General features: G+C 45.6%; 1 protein-coding gene across 3 annotated transcripts in view; it reads right to left on the bottom strand.

Annotated features, from left to right (window-relative positions):
* PSEN1 (presenilin 1) overlaps positions 1–12,779 on the bottom strand; it is a 28,512-nt gene extending 15,733 nt beyond the window's left edge. The window contains exons 1-3 of one of the 3 annotated variants that reach the window (XM_072115634.1): positions 12,557–12,778; positions 6,937–7,047; positions 5,049–5,176 (exon numbers count right to left, since the gene is read on the bottom strand). In XM_072115634.1, the coding sequence (XP_071971735.1) occupies positions 5,049–5,132 (84 nt within the window). In that variant the 5' untranslated portion in view covers positions 5,133–5,176; positions 6,937–7,047; positions 12,557–12,778. Of the gene's footprint in view, positions 1–5,048; positions 5,177–6,936; positions 7,048–12,556 lie in introns of all 3 variants that reach the window. The other 2 variants (XM_072115633.1, XM_072115635.1) reach the window with 2 other exon arrangements.
* Between the last annotated feature and the right edge of the window lie 5,047 nt (positions 12,780–17,826).

Genomic DNA, 17,826 nt, shown 5'->3' with positions numbered 1-17,826 from the left:
TTTATCTTCAATATGACACCAAATGTTTCGATGTGCTTTAGAACTAAAGATGGGGGCATCTGAAGTGACTTGACTTATCTCAAGCAAATATGACTCTTCTCTGCTCATTTCCACAGGTAAAAGGGTGAGATTTCACATAAAAGAGGGAATTCTAGGGCATATCATACCCAAGTCAAGGGGACTAGTAATGTAATGGAGTAAAATCTGGTGACAGGTTCCCCTTAAAACCATTTAATGTATGTGGAAAGATATGGATGTATTAATGAGGATACGGTCACATAGAGCTGAGAAGTGTTAAGTCCATGCCTTGCGATATGACTTTGAATGCGAGCAAAAGTATGAAATTTCTTCCAGAAACTGACAGCTGTTGTAAAGTTTTTTCTTCTCATCAGTGCAGGGCAGGGAAAAGGTTTGGCAAGGTGAGAGGCCATAGAAATGGGTCATAAAGAGGCTGTTGAGATGAAGTGCTATAGCAGAGAACAAGTCTAAAAATGGTTAGGAAAGGATTTTACAGAAATCTACCGCATAATTATAGAAGGTAATTTGTGCAAACTCCCTTAGGCTAGCCTCACACAAACATATAAGTAATAAAATAATATTGCATTAGTAACAAATGGATGCTTTATCATATACAAGAGTAGTCCCTACTTCTGCAGAGGACATCACTGGAGACAGGGCTACAGTAGGTCACCTGCAAATTGTAGTAAAAAAGCTGTAATTTTTTCCCATATTCTCAGGTCTGTTCTCTGTTTCAGGTGCAGAATGTAAGCCAAAAACACACCCAGGCCTCCAGAGGTGTAATCCTGCAATGTCATCTTCAGCAGTACATAACTCTAGAGATTCAGTCATTTTCCACCTCCTATAGAGAATGGCATGCAAATATGTCAAATATTACTTATATTTTTTTATATGAACTATTGCACGGTAATGGAAACTAAATTCTGATACTTTTCCTGTATTCACCAGGAAAACAGGGGCAGTAGAGAGCACCACACTCCTTTTTATACAGCGGCTAGCAAAGGGTGTAATTCTCTCCATTACAGGGACTTATGGCTTGACCACGGATTAGGTACCAATGGCAAAATCAGACTATAGATCCGTTGTTTGCATCCCCAGAACAGAATACTTTGGAGCGCAGGTAGCCTAAGTTTGAGTACTTATTCTAAACTCACCAACCCACCGTCCACCCATTCATAGATTTCGATTTTATAGGATACAGGTTTTCCCCTTAGACATAATATCTAATCATTATAAACGTATCCCTAGAAAACTAACGTTATAACGTTACAATTATATACAAAGTATAATAACGAATAGAGAACTCGGTTCCACCAATAATGATCATTTTAATACAACATATCACATATTGACCATTTCTCACAATTTTTCACACATTTCTTTTTATCGTTCATTGCTCCAAAAGAGTCCAACTAGGAGCAAAACGTAAGATGATATTGTCCAATGACTATTACTGTATTTTTTAGCTATAAAAGTGGCTGCGTCTTATAGTCCAAAGGTCCAGCACTGCACTGCCATACCGTCTGACCACTGTAATGGAGATTGGATGATGTGCTGACATAGCGCTGCACCTGATCTCCCTACTGCTCCCTCCTCTCCCATGTGTCCCCACATGGTCACTGCCTACAGGATGGGGTACATTCCTAGTAAGATGAGGGGTACCCCCCACTCCCAAATACTCACAGGCTGGAGCACAAGCAGGGGCACAGACTCCTCATCCTCCGACATCTCTGTACATTGTGAGGAAGTCACAGCTCAGCTCTCTGATATCAGTGTGAGCTGGGATACGGTTATGTATTAACCACAGCGCAGGTCCCTGACATGTCCTCTCCACACTAGATAATAGTAGGAGGAGGGCTCACAGCTGTTATATGGCCGGCCAATACAGAAACCCTTTATCAATCATTAACACTCAGAGCTCCAACAAGGATTACTTATAGTGTGGGTTCTGCTTCCGATGTGTAAGGCTGCGTTCACAGGTGGCGTTTATCCTGCCTAATGAAACGCAATACAACAGCTGATGAGAGAAAATTTGCCCATTGACATCACTGTTAACATTTGCATGTGTTAACATTAGCATTTTGGTAACACCGTTAACTTGTGAAAGCATTGCATTTTGTAAACACAAATGTTAGCAGCAATGTCATTAGGTAAATTTCCTCTCCTCCTGAATGAATTTAAAGGAGTCATAACATTAAAAGAGACTCGTCCACCATCATTTGGATCATTGGGTGTCCAAATAATGGGACCACCAGAGATTAGGAGAAAGGAATCATGCAGCAGTGTATTTGTGTGACAGAGCACTGCTCGCACTGTTCTGCTGCCTGCCAGGAGCTTCAGAAGTGCACAGTCACACCTCTGCATTGGTGGTTCCTCAGAAGGGAGCACAATACAGGGGTCATTTTGGTCTACTGTTCTCCTTACACTTCTACCTTTGTGGAATCACTTGGGAAATATCAAAGAATGGTTTACCAGACATACAAGCAATCCGGACACATGTTGCAGTATGCAGGGTAAAGAATCACAGCGCCCTCTAATGACTTATTACAGGCATGACAGAAGGATAACTACCTGATGCTGCTATTCTCTATTCTTTCCATTATGATAAAAGTTTATTTTTTGGAAACCCTTTGAGAAAAAACTACTTAAACTTACAAGCAGCAATGCCCAGCATCAGTGCGGAGCGGGGTACACTTGCCGTGCTCAACGTCTGACTACTCTACAATGGAGACTACGCTGTGGTCTACAGCATACATACTAGTGCCTGGAGCTGGAACGCTCAAGGTAAGGCCTAGTTCACACATGCGTCTAAAAATGAGGGGTCTCTCCCATAGACTTACTGCCAGGAGAAATTGGGCCATGCTACAGACCAAAAAAAAATGTAGCGTTACTGTCCTAGGGAACAGAATAAGAGTGTGGGGCCATATTAGCAACGAGGTGTGTGAGGCGAGTCATTTTGGAGGATCTATATTTGGGGAGATCCCATGCTGAAGGCCAAGAATAATGGTGAATTCTTAAAAGGGTTAATCATGAATATAGAAAACCCTCAGGGTTCCCACGCCACTCCAGCTCCCAGTACCATTCTGGTCCTGGGTTTGGGAAGTTTCTGGGGGTGATGGGACTTTCTTTGGCTCCCGGTGTTGGCCCCTTGTCAAAGGAGGCTAGTCATTGCACAGAGGTGTATAAGAATGTGGGGTGTTTTTGTTAATTACTTAAACATGTAGTAGTTTTCCATATTCATATTAACCCCCCCTTTAAAATAGGAAATGGGTTGCAACATGTCCATTAAAAGGGAGGGATCCAGCAATAGATATAAGTGTAGTAGTTTCAGCTGCTCTAGTCGAGAAGGTTCTGTTGCTGATGTGATACCACGTGAAACCAATAATTTTGAGCTTTTAATAATTATTTGTTCGTCTTGAGGCTGTGGGTGAAGACACACATGGCGTTTTTAGGCCGTTTTTGGGCCGTTTTTAGTTAGTGCGTTTTCAGATCGTTAAAAATGCATGCGTTTTTGACAGGTTTGAGCAATTATCTTAATTCAAACTGGTCAAAAACGCATGCGTTTTTTAACGATCTGAAAACGCACTAACTAAAAACGGCCCAAAAACGGCCTAAAAACGCCATGTGTGTCTTCACCCTGTAGATGTTTGTGGACTCCACTAGACGCTTAATCCTGCATCCAGTATATTTTCTTAGAGGACCACACACAAAAAAATTTGGGTTGACAGCTCACAAAGGGTTCACTACTAAAATGAAAGGGATGATAAGCTGAAATATGGTACCAAATCCCATGGAAGTACATTGTGGAGATCTGATGCAGTTCCTCACAATGGGTGCTAGGGAGAATCAAAGCACAGAAGGAGGAGAGGCCCCAAATCAGGAGTGTGGCCCTTTCATTCCAAGAATTCCCCCAATCCTAGGCTGTCTAGCCAGCAAGTAATGACAAATGCTAGTTAGAAGCTATACCAGACTATGCTAAACCACCTGTCATTGTATGCAGGAGATTTTTTTAAGGACTTCTCTATATGAAAAGCCACACAAATGAAAATACACGGCAAAAACTCATGCCTGTTTACAGGAAATTAAACTGCAACTGTACTGCATGCAAGATGGCAAAAAATAGACTAAACTATTTTTGTGACAAAAGGGAGGGCGGTCTGTGAAAAACATCTCTCACACTGGCTGGATTTCACAAACCGACTGGATTCCAAGCATCATAGTGATATATGATATAAAGAGTCCCCCGCTGATTGCAATTTGGTGCCGTTTTCCAGGAAAGCAGGGACTCCAGCCAACGCATGGTCTGTGATTCACAGACCAATCATGGTCATGTGCCTCTGGCCTTAATCTGGCCTTAACAATTGTAACAAACTCAGTTAAGGCCACATATGCAGACTGCTAGCCGAGACCCAAACAACACACCTGCTGAAATGCTTCAACCTCTCATTGCAGAGCCTGACAGTAACAATAAGAGTGGCTCCATGTTAGACAAAGTTACAGTGGATTAGCAGTCCTTGTAGGATATACTGTCCCCAGCCTAGAATCACTGAAGTTAACTCAGCGTGTCTGTTCAGCGATTCTAGATTAACTCCATTAAACGCACAGAGCAAGTTTGCTGGACCAAACTTGCCTAAAGGCAACAGGCTTGGGCCGCATTCACAACAACCGTTGGAGGACATATATACGGACGCCTTATATACATCCCACTTAGGTCGGCGATGGGCGCACAGAGCAGTACGGTGCAGCACATGTGTGGCACCGTACTGTTCCTTACCCATGGAAAAGATAGGACATGTCCTCTTTCCCCGTAATACGGTGCCGTGCATCTCTATGGAGAGGGGCAGGGGCAAGCAGCGCTCACCCCCCTCCTTCTCACCCGTGCGCCCGACACACGTTCCTCTGAATGTAGCCTTAGGATGTACAGACAAAAGAAAAATCTAAGTCATTTAACAAATCTGTCCACTCATTAAGCAGATCCATTTACAATACGGACATTATCTAATCTAATGCAGCGATATTAAATACAATACCATATTTGCAGCGTGACTGTCCACAAAGTCTTCGGGCACCTGTCCCTGCTGCAGCTGAGTAAGTGAAGCAGATAGTTCAGTCATTGGGGCTCAGGTGTCAGGAACTTGATCCAAATCTTTAATAAAATCTGCAAACAAAAAACATACAAAGTCAACAGTGATAACAATGAAGTAATATGTACATGAAGTATTAGGCCAAATATACACCACCATCGGGAGTTTCTTTGTTCCATTATCGTATTTGTTTCCAGTGAAATGCATGCGATTGGTTATCGATCGCACACATTTATCTGTAAAAACATATGCGACAGTCCTTCGGCGCGCCCCCGGAGCAAGCAGTGACTTTGTAAAAGTGTGACTGCACCCTCAAGAGGAAGTTTTAACGTTTTAACGCTTCCTGGTCAGGGGAATTCAACAATTAATATTAAAGTGGAGATTTATCAGAAGCGTCTGAGGTAAAACTGTTGTAGTGCCCATGGAAACCAATCAGAGCTCAGCTTTCATATGATAAACAGCTGTGTGTTAAATGAAAGCTGAGCTCTGATTGGTTTCCTTGGGAACTAGAGCAGTTTTACCTCAGACACTTCTGATAAATCTCCCCCTCTGTGTATTTAGATACACACATTGAATGGCCACTTAGATGAATAGGGGCAGGATTTATTACTGCTTTTACGCCAGTTTTCTGTCGTAGAAAACATGAAATAACCGCAAATTCTTGCGCAGTGAAAGAATTTTTGATTAAAATTGGGAATACGCCACCTCCGTGCCAATAAAATTTGGCATCCTATTAAAGGAGCCTAATTATTTAAAGGGAACCTACCACCACGAAACTACCTATAAAGGTAGATCGGGTGGTAGGTGGATCAATTGGACGTGAGGATAGCCCTTTTAAGGGCTAATCCTCACGTCCCCGCAATGTTTTGAAAACTTTTATTGCCCCAATATAAAAATTTTCTTATGCGGCTACTGGGGCGTGGAGTAGCCGCATCTGAGGTTACACGAGGCGGCTACTCCACGCCCCGGTAGCCTCTTTTCTCCTCCTACCAAAAATCTTCGGCGCGCAGCTACGAGGAGCTGCGCGCCCTCGTCCGGCACATCTGCTGTCTGCGCGGTCACTGCTACGGAGTCGGAGCTGCACAGGCACGGGCCTGCTGTTCTGTGCATGCGCAGACAGCAGATGTGCCGGACGAGGGCGCGCAGCTCCTCGTAGCTGCGCGCCGAAGATTTTTGGTAGGAGGAGAAAAGGGGCTACCGGGGCGTGGAGTAGCCGCCTCGTGTAACCTCAGATGCGGCTACTCCACGCCCCAGTAGCCGCATAAGAAAATTTTAATATTGGGGCAATAAAAGTTTTCAAATCATTGCGGGGACGTGAGGATTAGCCCTTAAAAGGGCTATCCTCACGTCCTATTGATCCACCTACCACCCAATCTACCTTTATAGGTAGATTTGTGGTGGTAGGTGCCCTTTAAAGCTCTAGATTACAGTGACTATTGTTGAGTTATGCCATTTTCAGATGACAGCGGTGGGTCACTGAATGATGGACTGTGCAGCGTCCTGTTTCGCAGTCCAACCACAGTGCAGAGGACGGGTCTCCGTAGATCATAGGGCAAAATCCCTGTGGAATCACACAACCAATCTATAATCATGATCAGGGATTCCTTGCATCATATCACTATACTGTAATCAGTACTGTGGTCGGTCCATGAAACAGGACACTGCATGGTCCGTTATTCATGACCCACCATAGTATTCTGAAACTGCCCTAAATCTAGAGTATTCCCACTAATCTGGACCTCTAATTTAAACCTCTTTTTATAGGATTTCACATGGCATAACTAATGTCTGAAACTGCCCTGTGTAACATAACTGGGAACTACAAACTACTTACAAACGTCTAATAAAGACTCCAGCACCCCAAGGGTTCTTCTCCCAGATCTCTACCTTCAGCTGTACAACATAACAGGAGGAAGCCACGTAAGAAACGCCACGTAAAGTAAATCTAAAAAGACATAACAGAACCAGTTAGAACAATGCTGAAAGCAGGTGACTATAGAACACAGCAACTATCCTGTTGAAGAGGATGTAACACTTAAAAGGGAACTTGTCACCACATTTGCACATATACAGCCAGTGACAGGTTCCTATGTAGATCTATTTACTTACTGACCCCCTTCTTTTAGTTAAAAAAGGTTTCACTTACATACACAGAAATCACCTTCTATCTTATATTCCACTGGCATCAGAGGGGGCGTGTCCTGCTCATCCAGCCCCTCCCACCTACTCTTCCCAATGTCTTAAAGGGAACCTGTCACCAGGAGACCCATTTTTAGCACTCCCCCAGTCCCCACAGAGCATAGTACATACACTGCCAAAGTGTTTTTGTATAAAAAAATAGGTTTTACAGAAAAAAAAATATGTTATATTGTACCTTTCATTAGCATGTGCTGTGTGACTAGGCAGTTGCCAAATGGGAGGGTCTGGAAAGGAGCAGTCCCCCCCCCCTTGGGGAACAGCTTCTCCATGTGACTTTTTCAAATATATGAAAACACCCATCATTTGGCTTAGCGACGCCCCCTGCTCCTCTACAGCCAATCCTGAGTGTGGGGAGTTATTCATATATTTGCAAAGGTCACATGTTCCCAAGGGTGGGGGGGGACTGCTCCTTTCCAGCCCCTCCCAGGGGACGAGTGCCTAGTCACACAGCAGATGCTAATGAAAGGCACAATATAACATATCTTTTTTTCTGTAAAACCAATTTTTTATACAAAAACACTTTGGCGGTGTATGTACTATGCTCTGTGGGGGCTGGGGGAGTGCTAAAATGGGTCTCCTGGTGACAGGTTCCCTTTAAGCCTCCTTACAGGTCACAGTTCATGTCATGTGACCAGGGTACAGGGTGGTTATCGGTTCTCATATAGCACATCAGGGGACTATAAGATCATGCAAGCTACAGAAAGGTCCCAAGTTATTATTCTATGTAGTATCAACCACTAGTGCAGTCAGTTGACCCCTTTAAGTCACAAGCCTCTGTTCTAATATACCAAGATATAGGCCAAGACATGGGTGTAAACACAAATTTACATTACAGTATCGACTCTATAGAAAAACACACACAAGCTTAGACTTGAAGACATCGCTTCCAAGTGCAGCAGTGAGATCGTAAAAGATATATCAGATAACTTCCTGGTTCTCATCATTCTTCGTGAGAAATACCTATCCGTGTGTACATGTCCAAACACAGATGCAGCAGAACAGGGTGATATTGTGTTGGAAAGGGGAAGATAGGTCTGACAGTTGTGGGCGCCAAATAGTCCCTAAAATACGGTCCTTTGTGGAAGACTGGTGCGGGGAGGTACTGAATGAGCACTTTTTCATCATTTTGCAAAGTTGCGCTCAGTCTCTGAGTACACTAGGGATACGGTTGGTTATCCCCAGCATTCTCATTCCTCCCTTATTAGAGGGCTGAAGATGGTTAAGTGCTGTGCTAGACCAAACCTGGCACTTCCATAAGTATTGAGTTGACCAGCAAGACCCACGTTAGGCTTGACAACCCATCAATCGGGGGGAATGGAATGCGCTTGTGATCAGTGGAGGCCAATCCCTTTAATGTCAATGTTGACTTCCAATCTAGACCATTTATTACATATCCAGAGGATTTGCTATAAATATGGGATAGATGCAGGTCCTCATCTGAGACCTGCACCTATCTCAGAACATGGGTCCGCTGGCCCCCCTCACTGCCTGGGCCGGAAATACATGGCCGCTCTCCATTCAACTCTACATGCGCACCAAGCATACCATCTGAATGAAGAATGGCCACGCATGCGCACTCTCCACTTATCCCATATGGATTCAGTTGATCCCCTGTACCCACAGGATACATCCTAAATAAGCAAGATGGGAATACCCACACAAAAAAAAAAAAATCTACACTGACTTGTGTGGCTCTTCCTTTGGGTTTTTGATGAGGATCTTCACGTGGTTTCCCTGTATTAAAGATCCACATCATAAGCAACTACCCTACTCTCCATTATTAATAGAGGAAACAGCTTTACCCCCTCTAATGAACAAAAGTGTAAGAATCAGGTAAGGATTTCCCCATAACCCGGTACTGTAGAGACTCGCCACTTCTCACCTCTTCCCTCTATTGAAGTGTCAATGACCATGTTTTTCCACCCTATGATTACATCAGCCGGGTGTGGAGGACATGCTTCATGTAATCTAATGATCATCATCACAGATGGAACAATGAGGAGCAGGGGACCAGTGTATTTTTGCCTTGTTTTTATTTGATTTCCATGTGCCCCTTAAAATTACGGAACCAGAGTACTTTAGGGCAGATTTATCACCACCTTGTCTGGTTTCTTGTACTATTTTTTTGAAAAAAAAGTCTGGAAAAGTAGTTCAATAAACCAGACAAGGTCATGTTTAATCCCACCCCACCTATAACTTTTATCAGTGTAATAAAAAGAGGGGGAGATTTATTATATGCGACCACGTCCCCTGTGACATGCCAGATACATCAAAAGGCTTAGACCTCTTGAGATATCCAGTGGAAAACTACACCATGTCCCCTGTCTGCTCCACCGGCCACCACACCTCTCAACGCCCACATGGTGTGGAGGCGGCGTATTCGCTGCTTAAAGGGAACCTACCTCCACGGTTCTACCTATAAAGGTAAATTGGTTGGTAGGTGGATGTATGGGACGTGAGGATAGCCCTTTTTAGAGCTAATCCTCACATCCCCGCTATCTTTTCAAATTCTTTAATACCCTAATAAGTAAATTTTCTATAGCGACTACTGGGGAGTGGAGTAGCTGGACATGAGGCTACTCCAAGCCCCAGTAGCTTCTTTTCTCCTCCTACCCTGACATCTTCGGCGCACAGCTAATCGTAGCTGCGCGCCCTCGTCCGAAAAGCACTGAAGATGTCAGGGTAGGAGGAGAAAAGAGGCTACTGGGGCTTGGAGTAGCCGCGACTTGTAGCCTCATGTCCGGCTACTCCACGCCCCAGTAGGCGCTTTATAAAAATTTACATATTAGGGTATTAAAGATTTTAAAAAGATAGCGGGGACATGAGGATTAGCTCTAAAAAAGAGCTACCCTAACGTCCCATACATCCACCTCCCACCCGTTATATCTTTTTAGGTAGAACCGTGGTGGTAGGTTCCCTTTAAGTTCTTTCACTGCTTGTACGTCAGACAACTGATAAATCTCCCCCAGATGCTGCATGAAAGGCCGCAATGTGTGCCCTTGCCCCTGATCTAGGGAGCTAGTTACACCTCTGCATTTTCTGGGGTATTTTAGTAGCCATGTGACCAGAAGCAACTGAAAGCTGAAATACTGCCAAGTCCCTGAGACAAGTGACAAAGTCCACAACAACAAGCACGGCCTGGAAATTAAGATCAGGTACTTAGATATGACAGCAATGGAGGGGGGTTAATACATAGTTTCTACCCCACCCCAAAAAAATCACTAGGGCTTCTACTACTGGAACAAGATTAAGGACCCGTAATTGTCCCACAAGCAATCAGGTCTCTTTCCCAGGGGACCTCCGAACCTCTAATCACTGGAATGAACGGACAAGCTGAGCTCCTTCCTGTGATCAGAAGTTCGGCTCAGGAGATCCCTTCAGCACATGGAGCAATTTTCACTGACTACTCTCGCTCGTGGGCAATAAGCCTGAGGGCGCGTTCATAACGCGACGCTAGCGCACAGTGGGCGGGGCTCGGGCCGATCGCATATGCGTTTCCCGGGAAACGCATGTGATTAATAACCCGATCGCATGCGTTTCTCTGGAAACGCATATGCGATCGCCCCAAACTCCGCCCCCTGTTCATAACGCGGTCACATGTTGCGTTTTGACCTGCATTTTCATTGCGTTTGAACCGCATTACAACAGCTGAGGGGAGGTGATTTGTCAACACGTGTTAACATTGCATTAACAAACAGTAATGCCATTAGGCAAATCACCTCTCATCAGCTGTTGTAGTGCGTTTCAAACGCCATTGAAAACTCAACCAAAACGCAACGTGTGAACGTGCCCCAAGTGTCTTATGACTGGGACCCCAGTAGTCACATAAATAAGTGTCCTGTGTCCCATAATGGTGATGAGCCCTCTGCCCAGTGACAAAGAAACCAAGTATTGCAACTTCCCAACTACAAAGGCCATGTATGACCCCCTACTCCATTCATTTATTGGTCTTGTAATCCTATTCTTGTGATCAGCCATGGAAGTGTCTGCTAATGGGAGTTCTGAGGCCAAGTTCACACACCACAGTTCTGTTTTTAGTTTCCCTTAGGCTCTTCTTAAAAGGAACCTGTCAGCAGAAATTGACCTAATAATCTATTACCAGTATGTTGCAAGCAGCTAAACACCTTCCAAATCATGAGGCTTAGGCTGCATTCACATGACCGTATGGGGGACGTATATACAACCACAAGTTTAGGCCCGTACATATGTCCCCCATAGACACAAATGGGCGCACAGAGCGATATGGTGCCACACCCCTGGAGTGGGGATGGGTCACCCCTAATCGTCTCTAGCATGTCGGATGTATGGCCACCAGGCCGTAGATGGACAGGCATAGGTTCATGTTAATGCAGCCTTAAAAATCTTCTATGAAATGAGATGTAAACTGGCTGAATAGTGTCAGGTAGGTGGAGAATTCAGCGCTGAAGTTTACCTCTTGTAGCCTCTTCTGTGAATGACATCATGCACCAAACTTCAGGAGAGCCCGTTACTTATACCCCTGGATGCAGGACCACACACAGTGACGTCAGAGAGAGCTGGACTTCAGTGCCGACTTCTCCACCTCCATGATTTTGTACAAAGTTACATCTCACTTCAACGTTGATTTTATGGATGTTGAATAGTGTGAACCTGCTTGAAAACTTCTGCTGACACGTTCCCTTTGAGTGAAAAGGAAGGTCCTGTTGCAAGTGTGAACTGAGTCTTAGGATCACTGTATTATGAGAGTGGCACATGTGTCCAGAGTGTTTACTACTCCATCATGTTCATCACACAGGTTTATACACCGGGGCCCCCCCTGCGGTCACTCCTCATATGTTTATCACTTGTATGGATTATGAGAATTCTTTAAAGTGATTTGTACATAAATCTCTATATGGGTAGATAATGGCACTGCCATCATGGATCCGGTACAGGATACTCTGGTGCCAGGACGGAGGAGGAACCTGCATTGGCTCTGGTCACCAGATCCAGTTTCTCTTAGTCTTTGGGCACACATATGGGCACTATGAAAGGTCTCATCTATGCCAACCTGGTGTGACATTATAGGGGGCACCATGGACGTCTCTTCCTACATCAGGGCATTGCCCCCTCTACCAGCCTGGGGTACAGTGAGGGGCACCATGGCCATACAGCAGGCCTGAGCACTGCCCCGCTTGCTCTATGACAGGCTGTGCTGGGAGCCCCTGTTTCCGGTGGACGGCTGCAGAGACAATAAGGGGGATGTGTATAGGAGGCGCCATGTGCCAGGCTCCTACCTGCAGCCATAGCGGCCGGGACACACACTCACCTCCCGCTCCCGCACCGCCGGGCAGCCGCCTCCCCCGGTAATAGCCTCCCTGATAGCACTGCGGGAATCTCTAATCAGGTGTCTCGCTGCTCACTACACACATCCGGGTCACGCCCGGCCCCACACATACGTCACATGTCCGGATCTCTCCGCCATGTTGGGATGGGAAGTTCCGGGAATGTCCGTGTACCTCAGACCTGGGGGAGAACGCGGGACCCCATGATGGCTGATTACCTCACATACATGTGTTATTGTAAGCCTGCTCAGGGATATGACTGAGAAGGCAGCACAATGAGGAGAGTGTGCTCTTCCATCTGCCATAGATGTTAGATTAAACTCTACCTTAATTCCAACCTCTCACTCACATCTCCAGGACTTCTCCCCCCCGCATCCTCATAGACTGTAATCTCTTGTGTCACCCCCTCATCCTCATAGACTGTAAGCTCTTGTATCACCCCCTCATCAGCATAGACTGTAAGCTCTTGTGTCACCCCCTCATCCTCATAGACTGTAAGCTCCTGTGTCACCCCCTCATCCTCATAGACTGTAAGCTCTTGTGTCACCCCCTCATCCTCATAGACTGTAAGCTCCTGTGTCACCCCCATCATCCTCATAGACTGTAAGCTCTTGTGTCACCCCCTCATCCTCATAGACTGTAAGCTCTTGTGTCACCCCCTTCATCCTCATAGACTGTAAGCTCTTGTGTCACCTCCTCATCCTCATAGACTGTAAGCTCTTGTGTTACCTCTCATCCTCATAGACTGTAAGCTCTTGTGTCACCCCCTCATCCTCATAGACTGTAAGCTCCTGTGTCACCCCCTCATCCTCATAGACTGTAAGCTCTTGTGTCACCCCCTCATCCTCATAGACTGTAAGCTCTTGTGTCACCCCCTCATCCTCATAGACTGTAAGCTCTTGTGTCACCCCCATCATCCTCATAGACTGTAAGCTCCTGTGTCACCCCCCTCATCCTCATAGACTGTAAGCTCCTGTGTCACCCCCATCATCCTCATAGACTGTAAGCTCTTGTGTCACCCCCTCATCCTCATAGACTGTAAGCTCTTGTGTCACCCCCTTCATCCTCATAGACTGTAAGCTCTTGTGTCACCTCCTCATCCTCATAGACTGTAAGCTCTTGTGTTACCTCTCATCCTCATAGACTGTAAGCTCTTGTGTCACCCCCTCATCCTCATAGACTGTAAGCTCCTGTGTCACCCCCTCATCCTCATAGACTGTAAGCTCTTGTGTCACCCCCTCATCCTCATAGACTGTAAGCTCTTGTGTCACCCCCTCATCCTCATAGACTGTAAGCTCTTGTGTCACCCCCTCATCCTCATAGACTGTAAGCTCTTGTGTCACCCCCTCATCCTCATAGACTGTAAGCTCTTGTGTCACCCCCTCATCCTCATAGACTGTAAGCTCTTGTGTCACCCCCTCATCCTCATAGACTGTAAGCTCTTGTGTCACCCCCTCATCCTCATAGACTGTAAGCTCCTGTGTCACCCCCATCATCCTCATAGACTGTAAGCTCTTGTGTCACCCCCTCATCCTCATAGACTGTAAGCTCTTGTGTCACCCCCTTCATCCTCATAGACTGTAAGTTCTTGTGTCACCTCCTCATCCTCATAGACTGTAAGCTCTTGTGTTACCTCTCATCCTCATAGACTGTAAGCTCTTGTGTCACCCCCTCATCCTCATAGACTGTAAGCTCCTGTGTCACCCCCTCATCCTCATAGACTGTAAGCTCTTGTGTCACCCCCTCATCCTCATAGACTGTAAGCTCTTGTGTCACCCCCTCATCCTCATAGACTGTAAGCTCTTGTGTCACCCCCTCATCCTCATAGACTGTAAGCTCTTGTGTCACCCCCTCATCCTCATAGACTGTAAGCTCTTGTGTCACCCCCTCATCCTCATAGACTGTAAGCTCTTGTGTCACCCCCTCATCCTCATAGACTGTAAGCTCTTGTGTCACCCCCTCATCCTCATAGACTGTAAGCTCTTGTGTCACTCCCTCATCCTCATAGACTGTAAGCTCTTGTGTCACCCCCATCATCCTCATAGACTGTAAGCTCTTGTGTCACCCCCTCATCCTCATAGACTGTAAGCTCTTGTGTCACCCCCTTCATCCTCATAGACTGTAAGCTCTTGTGTCACCCCCTCATCCTCATAGACTGTAAGCTCTTGTGTCACCCCCTCATCCTCATAGACTGTAAGCTCTTGTGTCACCCCCTCATCCTCATAGACTGTAAGCTCTTGTGTCACCCCCTCATCCTCATAGACTGTAAGCTCTTGTGTCACCCCCTCATCCTCACAGACTGTAAGCTCTTGTGTCACCCCCTTCATCCTCATAGACTGTAAGCTCTTGTGTCACCTCCTCATCCTCATAGACTGTAAGCTCTTGTGTTACCTCTCATCCTCATAGACTGTAAGCTCTTGTGTCACCCCCTCATCCTCATAGACTGTAAGCTCCTGTGTCACCCCCTCATCCTCATAGACTGTAAGCTCTTGTGTCACCCCCTCATCCTCATAGACTGTAAGCTCTTGTGTCACCCCCTCATCCTCACAGACTGTAAGCTCTTGTGTCACCCCCTCATCCTCATAGACTGTAAGCTCTTGTGTCACCCCCTCATCCTCATAGACTGTAAGCTCTTGTGTCACCCCCTCATCCTCATAGACTGTAAGCTCTTGTGTCACCCCCTCATCCTCATAGACTGTAAGCTCTTGTGAGCTATTGTTCCATATGACTGTTTGTTCTTTGTAATATAATATATCTGTATATGTCTCCTATGATTTTTAAAGCTCTACGGAATATGATGGCGCTGTATAAATAAAGATTATTATTAATATACGGTGTGAAAGAGAGGTCAGAGTCCAGCACAACGCCAATACAGTGGGCTGCTGCCTCGGTGCTATAGTGATCCCACAGACCGAGATGGAGAGGTCAGGGTTGGTTTGGTTAGTAGATGGTGGAAAGACAAGAAGTTTAGTCTTAGAAAGATTAAGTTTCAAGAAGAGAGAGGACATGATGTTAGAGACAGCAGAGAGACAGTCACTAGTGTTCTGGAGTGAGGTAGGGGTGATATTACATGCAGTAGTATATAGCTGGGTGTCATCAGCATATATATCATACTGGAAACCAAATCTGCTGATGGGGGCAGTAGAGAGGGAAAAGAGAAGAGGACCTAGGCCTGATCCCTGAGGACCCCGACACTGAGAGGAAGATGAGAAGAGAAAGATCCAGAAAAGGAGACACAAAGTGTGGTCAGAGAGATAGGAAGAAAACCAAGAGAGTGCGGTGTCCTTCAGGCCAATGGAGAGAACCATCCTGAGGAGGAGCTGGTGGTCCACAGTATTGAACGCTGCCGATAGATCCAGGAGAATGAGGAGAGAATAGTCACCTTTGGATATAGCAGTGAGGAGATCATTGGAGACTTTGGAAAGAGCAGTTTCGGTAGAATGCACGGTACGCAGTGGCATAGCTACCGGGGGAGCGTGGGCTTCGGGCCGGGGCCCAGGACTGGGGGAAGAGATCACCGATGTGTGTGTTGCTTAGAGACGAGTCCTCTCTATGACCCAGTCGGATCATGACCTGGATGGAGAACTGTGTCCTCATTATCTGTCATTCATATGAGGAGTCTCTTCAACAGCAATGCATTCCTTAGCTACACTCCAGTGGCATTACATGGCTTATCAATCTATGGGGCCTGATTCTGATGTTTTTCCACACTTTCCTTAATCTTCAGGACTAGAAGGCAGAAGCCATTGCGATCTTTCCTCAGTGATCCACGAGGGCTTGGTATCCACTCAAATTATTGCCTTTGAGGGGAAGAATTTGGAAGCTGCCCTTAAAAGAAGACTCACTGTTACAGAACAGTTTACTCCATCCCAATCTGAAGCGTTACATCCAGCAGTATGGAGACTGAGTGGGGCAGGTTAAGAGCTAGAGGACTATGGAAGAGGTAGTCAATGCCTTCCTAACTTCCAGAAGGTAGAGCACTTATTAGGTTTACTCAAGTGTGTGGCAAATCTTTTCCTTCTGGTGTGATAGTGATGATCCCAACAAATAGTCTTCCTAAAGGAATTACAGAGCAGAAGATTATCAAAAAGGCTTAAAACCCAAATATCATAAAAATACAGGTCACTGACATTTATACCTTCACAGGGGAAGTTTTCTGCCCATCCTCTAGTTGCTAGGTGTTCGAAGGGAATTGATACATTAAGATCAATCTTTCAATGACCAAATAAGGGTAAGAGGGCAAGTAAATCTACCCTTTCACTTTGAAATAGAGATATAATCAGTGTTACCTATTGGAACAGATACACCATTAAAGGGAACCTGTCACCAGGAGACCCATTTTTAGCACTCCCCCAGTCCCCACAGAGCATAGTACATACACTGCCAAAGTGTTTTTGTATAAAAAATAGGTTTTACAGAAAAAAAGATATGTTATATTGTACCTTTCATTAGCATCTGCTGTGTGACTAGACAGTTGCCAAATGGGAGGGGCTGGAAAGGAGCAGTTCCCCCCCCCACCCTTGGGAAACATGTGACCTTTTCAAATATATGAATAACTCCCCACACTCGGGATTGGCTGTAGAGGAGCAGGGGGCGTCGCTAAGCCCAGTGTTTTCATATATTTGAAAAGGTCACATGGAGAAGCTGTTCCCCAAGGGTGGGGGGGACTGCTCCTTTTTATACAAAAACACTTTGGCAGTGTATGTACTATGCTGTGTGGGGACTGGGGGAGTGCTAAAAAAGTGTTAGGGCACATTCAACTTCAGAAATCAAATCTGTCTCTGGATCTAATGTGCAGGGCTGCAATATGGTCTACTCCCACACATTCATCAAGAACTACGGAATTGAGGTCCTTTCTGCAGAGTTCGGTCTCTGGCCTATCCCCCTTGCACACAATATGGAAACGGGCTACCTGATTCCATGAACTGCACACCTTGTACAGAAGGGGAGTCCTTGCATTATACCAAAATGGAAATTTCAGATGAGTAAATTTCCCACATTCAACGGTTGGTTCTCCAGTCTACTGTGTGAGCCATTGGTAGGTAAGGTATGTACCTCTTAGATTTGCCGTGAGTGGGACGGGATAATATGTACACATTTTCTGGGTTTATGTGCTGCTTTCCAACTTATTCTAGAATTTTCACAAGATTCAACCTGAAACTATTATACTATACATGGCACAGTGCAGCCATGGGACAGTTACCCTTTAGCTGCCCTGGTTG

This window comes from Engystomops pustulosus, chromosome 7 (assembly GCF_040894005.1).
Source record: "Engystomops pustulosus chromosome 7, aEngPut4.maternal, whole genome shotgun sequence".
In the NCBI taxonomy this organism is placed as follows: Eukaryota; Metazoa; Chordata; class Amphibia; order Anura; family Leptodactylidae; genus Engystomops; species Engystomops pustulosus.
This window is presented reverse-complemented; position numbering and strand designations above follow the sequence as displayed.